The sequence below is a fragment of the Gobio gobio genome (assembly GCF_949357685.1).
Source record: "Gobio gobio genome assembly, chromosome: 7".
In the NCBI taxonomy this organism is placed as follows: Eukaryota; Metazoa; Chordata; class Actinopteri; order Cypriniformes; family Gobionidae; genus Gobio; species Gobio gobio.
In genome coordinates this window covers 43049578-43054836 of record NC_137103.1, presented here as the reverse complement: position 1 = coordinate 43054836, position 5259 = coordinate 43049578, and the positions used below count along the sequence as shown (strand labels likewise).

Genomic DNA, 5259 nt, shown 5'->3' with positions numbered 1-5259 from the left:
TTATTCACAACACAAGTTTCAATGTTTAATGAGTTGGGCGAGTAACAATAGAAATTTAACTATCTAACAATATAATGTCTTCTGAAAGCAGATTTCTGTACAGACATGGAATGCAGACTGATCAGAGCATTTCTCACACATTTCAGAACAAGTAACTAAAGTGACAATTGTGTGGTCTGATAGTTACTCCATATAGATCAAAAGAGGTGCACAACAGGAAAAATTCTTCTTTTTCTCAGCGTGAGAACTGTCTACCGTCTCCCTTCCCTTTGTTGACGTGTTTGAAGATCTTGGCCTTGTGGACATTCTTAGATTTCTGGTAGCCGAAGCCTCCGCCACCACCTCGCTTCTGCATCTTCACCCCTTTACTGCTGTGAACGTCTGAGAGAGCAAACGGTTAAGAAACAAACTGGAAGAATGAATGAATGAATGCTTGGTACTGATCTACGGTCCTGTTCAAAAGTTTGAGGTCAGTAGTTTGTTTTTGAAAGAAATTAACACTTATTTAGCAAGGATTCCTAATGGCCTGCGAGTCAGACTGGTAACCCCAAGGTTGTGGGTTTGACTCGGTACCGACAGGAAATGACTGAGGTGCTCTTGACCAAGGCACCTAACGCCAAATTGCTCCCCGGGCGCCACAGTGAACAATGTGTGCACTAACTTGGTTACCATACTTGGCCTTTCACTTGCCACTCACTTAAAGTATTTTTCATAGAATGCAGCCATGGTGAGCAGAAGACTTCTTTCTAAAACAAACTTCTGAACAGTAGTGTGTACAATGACAATGCCATGAATAACAAACTCAAACTGTTTAATAAGTTCCACATGCAAGAAGATTCACTGTAATGCAGTGCTGAAAGGATACTGAGGTCCACAAAAGGCGGCACTTTAAAACCAAAAGACATCGCCACCTTCGGGAGGTCGAGTGTCTCTACGTTATAGATTTGTTTGAGGGAATGAGAGTCGTAAGCTCTGACGTAGGATTTGTAGGCCTCCTGAGCTGATTTGTGAAGGTAGTAGTTCTTCTCTATCAGCTTCTCCAACTGAAAAAGACAAAAGCAAATACCAATTTTAAATGGGTTAATAAGATTTCAAAGGTGTTCAATTTGAAATGAGTTAAAGATTTAGTTCAATTCAGCTAAAAATATGAGGTCTCACCTGGGACTGAATATCAGAGATTTTAGTCCAGGAGAACTCAAACTCACTCAGAGGGACCTTTAGAGGAACACAAGAGAGGAAATCCATTTTGTCTAGATAAATCTTGCCGACACAAACTGAAATAAGCCAATATAAAACATTAACAATAGAGATGTAATACTTTGGCCTGTTTGAGGAATCGCAAAAAGCCGAGTTCCTCTGGTCTCAGGATCAGGAGGGCATGTCCTCTGCCATTAATACCACGAGCTGTTCGTCCTACACGGTGGATGTACTCCTAAAATAACCGAAAAATCATACATCAACAAACACACATTTTAAATAAGCAACCAGGTTGGACTACAAGTATGCTGGACTAAGGGGCATGAATGGTGTACCTTTGGATCATCGGGTGGGTCGTACTGAACAATCCAGTCCACCTCCGGGATATCGAGACCTCTGGCAGCCACGTCCGTACAGAGGAGAATGCCAGAGTCTGCATTACAGAATTGGAAAAACGTTGTGGTTCTCTTCGTCTGTTTCTGCTTCCCCTGAAAAATGGTGAAAACAAAAGTAGGTTCAAACTCAAAGGGGTTTGCAGTTCAAATACAGATTTTGCAATAAATAATAATACATCTCACATTTTCTTAAAAAGGGAAAATAAGTTTAAGTAAGAATTACACACTTAATTCATTTAAAATGTGACCTGCTCTGAAACCACAGGCCACGCAGTAGAGACAATTAATTCATAGCCTTTAATATTTGCATTAAACCATACTGAGATTCCCTTTTTCTTTCATCGAATTTAAGACCGCTTCAAATGATAAAGACTTTTTTGGCCATTTTATTACCTTAAATTTGATAAAACTGAATTAAAGACTTTGAAAAGCATTCATCAGACTGCATAAATGGCACTTCTCGTCTTATCGCTCAATGACTCACGTGAATGGCCATGACGGGCAGGTCAATGTAATTGAGCAGCTCATAGTGGTACTTCACAGACATGCAGGATGAGAAGAACACCATCAGCTTCTTCTTACGATTCTTCTTCAGGAACGTGAAGAGCAACAGGAAACGTTTCTCCGAAGGACATACGACATATCCCTAAAAATAACACAAAGCACATGCTTATCAAATTCTTGTGGAACTCAATATTTTACACCAACAACACATGACCCACTGGTGCTGATAAAGGCGAGCAGTTTACCTGTTCAAGTCCTTCCACAGTGGCCGTGTCTTTGTTGTCATCCACTCCAACATACAGCGGCTCCTTCTTGAGAGAGATTCGTGCAAGATCCTCCACCTTCCGTGTCTGTGTTGCTGAAAACAACATGGTCTGTCTTTTTTCTAGAGAAAGAGAAATATTTGTCAGTATGTCATGTACAAATAACACCATCCAAGTTATGATTTTTGAATTGAGTGTAATGGGCTCAAATGATTGCATACTGCATGTTTCATTCAGTGTACAAGTATGTAATGATGGTTTATGTAGTAATATTTATAGATAGATTGATATTGCATTTTGCTGATACAATAATAAAGCATTTAGGCACTAAAATAATTACTATGCCAATACTAGTGAAATCTATCTATCTATTTTGACAAGAGTTTGTTCAATTTACGTGTTAAAATTAAGTCTTACTAGGCAGTAGTTTGATGATCTGCTTAAGTTCTTCCTCAAAGCCAACCTCCAGAATCCTGTCAGCCTCGTCAATGATCAGACACTGAAGGTTCTTAAACATGAACCCAGGTGTGTTCTGTGGAAAGAAATGGCGAAGTCAAGTAAACTGTACAGACCCATTTGGTCAATCTATTCACTGTAAAAGGCCTTACCTGCAGGTGATCGAGAAGTCTGCCAGGTGTAGCCACAAGGATATTGACTCCATTAGCAAGTTTCTGGGCTTCAGCAGAACGATTGCTGCCTCCCATGATGAGGCCGTACGTGTGCACGTGATGCGTCATCAGCTCCTTCAGCACACCATATGTCTGCATAGCCAACTCACGAGTGGGAGACAAAACGACCACTCCAGTCCCTGAGAAACAGACCACAATGTCAAGCTTACATAGTAATACTTGCAGGTTTGATTGACATCTCTAATCTGAAAAGAACTATAACAGTCAAAGAAAGTCAATATATTCAGTGTGCGCTTACCATTTCTGGGCATGAATTTAAGTTTGTAGATAAGCTCAATGGATGGAATCAGGAAAGCCAGAGTTTTACCACTTCCTGTTTTGGCTGCTGCCAACACGTCTCTGTTGGACAAGAATGAGCACACATCCCAAACATTAATATGACAATTAAACAAATGTGATAAATCACTATCACAGAAACCCTGGGGACTCACCTTCCTTCCAGCAGTGGGCGTATGGTCTTGTGCTGGATCTCTGTCATGGTTTCAAAGCCCATTTCTTTCACTCCCTTCAGTGAATTCTCACTGACCACTTCTGCCAAAGATGCAAATGACTTGTCCTCAAACGCACCTGAGAAAGTCACCAGTGAGGAGAACAAATCGTAGTTACTATAGTTACTTATTCATGTTAATGGGGGGAAAAAAGCCTAATGGTTTATTTTTTTTAGAAAGAAAAACATATCGAAAGGTTATTTTGCATTTCAAATAAAGTAAAAAACTAAAACAAAAAAGTAATCAGCTACCTGAAAAAGCTTCTGTGGATTTAAGATCATGTTATTCTACTACTACTACTACTAAACCAGGCATCTATTTTTTGTCTCTCAATTGCAAATATGTAGTCATTATTTAATTAACTTGTCCAAAATAATAAATTGGTTTATTTTTAGAAAGAAAATCATTTCAAAAAAACACAAAAATAACCTTTTTTTACCAGCTGAATAAAAGCTTCTGTGGATTCAATAATTTAATATTTATTTTTTTAATATAATATTTTTTGTAATTAATTCACTTGTCAAAAAAAGTTTAATTGGTTTATTAAGATAAGTATTTTAAATAAGTTATTTTGCATTTCAAAATGTCCACTAGCTAACTGAATAAAAAAACTTGTGAATTTAAGATTAATTAACAAGCTAGTTATTTTCCTAGCAATAAAACATGAATCTCTTATTATGTAACTCTACAATTATGTACTATAATTTATTTAATTAACGGGACAAAAAAACTTTCTGGAAAGTTTTTCCTAAAACTAGCCATTGATTCACTCATTATTTTCTGCATTTAAATGAGCTAGACTGTATTTTACATAATGCAGACTGTGCCATGTTTACCTGTCAGACCAGAAGGAAGCTGAGGTCCATCTTCATCACTATCATCCTCCTCAGCTGATCCCTCCTTTTCATTTCCATTTTCTGACAACTTCACAGTCCCTGCACATTCCTCCTCCTGTTTCTCATCACTCTGTTGCTCTTCTGATGCTTCTTCAACTTCCTTCTTTTTGACCTTTTTCACACCTAAAAGAGTGTGTGTGAGTATACACTATATGTCAAATACTTACATTAAAATGCATAACTACACATTCACAGCAGTATTAAACACTCACTGGATGTGGAGTCTCCTGTGCCATCCAATTTTCTTTTCTTTTTCTTCTTGGTTTTCTGTGAGGTTTCGCCGCCCTCGGTGGAGATACTTTGTTGTTTCTCTTCGGTGATTTTAGGAGCAGAATCACTGGTCACATCAGCTTCCTCCAGCACAGCCTTCACCTCTGCCAGATAAGAAACACATACAGCACATTTTGTCAACTCCAACTTAAAGGAAAGAGCATGACACTCAATATGAGGAGTAGGTTTTTACATTGACTGTGTCGATAACATGTCCCTCAAGATTCCCCCTAATCAACATTGTAATTACGATTGAACTAAAACTAAATGTCGTGCTAGGTTAAATACAACTGACTGAACTATACGACAAAACTTTACGAAAGCGTTTAAAAAGCGGTGTGATTATCACATGGTGGATCCGAGATAACGCTTATACGTTACATTCATCTTTACAACAAAATTGACAAATCACCTCCGACGCTTTCTTCTTCTTGAAGTTCTTCCTTCTGAGATCTGAGCAGTTTCCGTTGTTTATTTTTTTCATTTCTCTTCTGTATTTTCTTGCGGAGAATCTTCATCTGCATGTCCGCCATGGCTGTACACAAACACGTGTGTTT

The 5259-nt window shown here is 38.4% G+C and overlaps 1 protein-coding gene across 1 annotated transcript; it reads right to left on the bottom strand.

Annotated features, from left to right (window-relative positions):
* Positions 1–5259, bottom strand: ddx18 (DEAD (Asp-Glu-Ala-Asp) box polypeptide 18). Its single transcript, XM_079822177.1, has 14 exons — positions 5115–5259; positions 4645–4806; positions 4373–4555; positions 3480–3615; positions 3287–3387; positions 2968–3167; positions 2777–2891; positions 2342–2481; positions 2077–2238; positions 1533–1685; positions 1319–1432; positions 1159–1215; positions 866–1043; positions 1–381 (listed from the first exon to the last, which is right to left on the bottom strand). Exons 1-14 carry the CDS (start codon positions 5233–5235, stop codon positions 236–238), a joined length of 1968 nt encoding a protein of 655 aa, XP_079678303.1. The 5' UTR covers positions 5236–5259; the 3' UTR covers positions 1–235.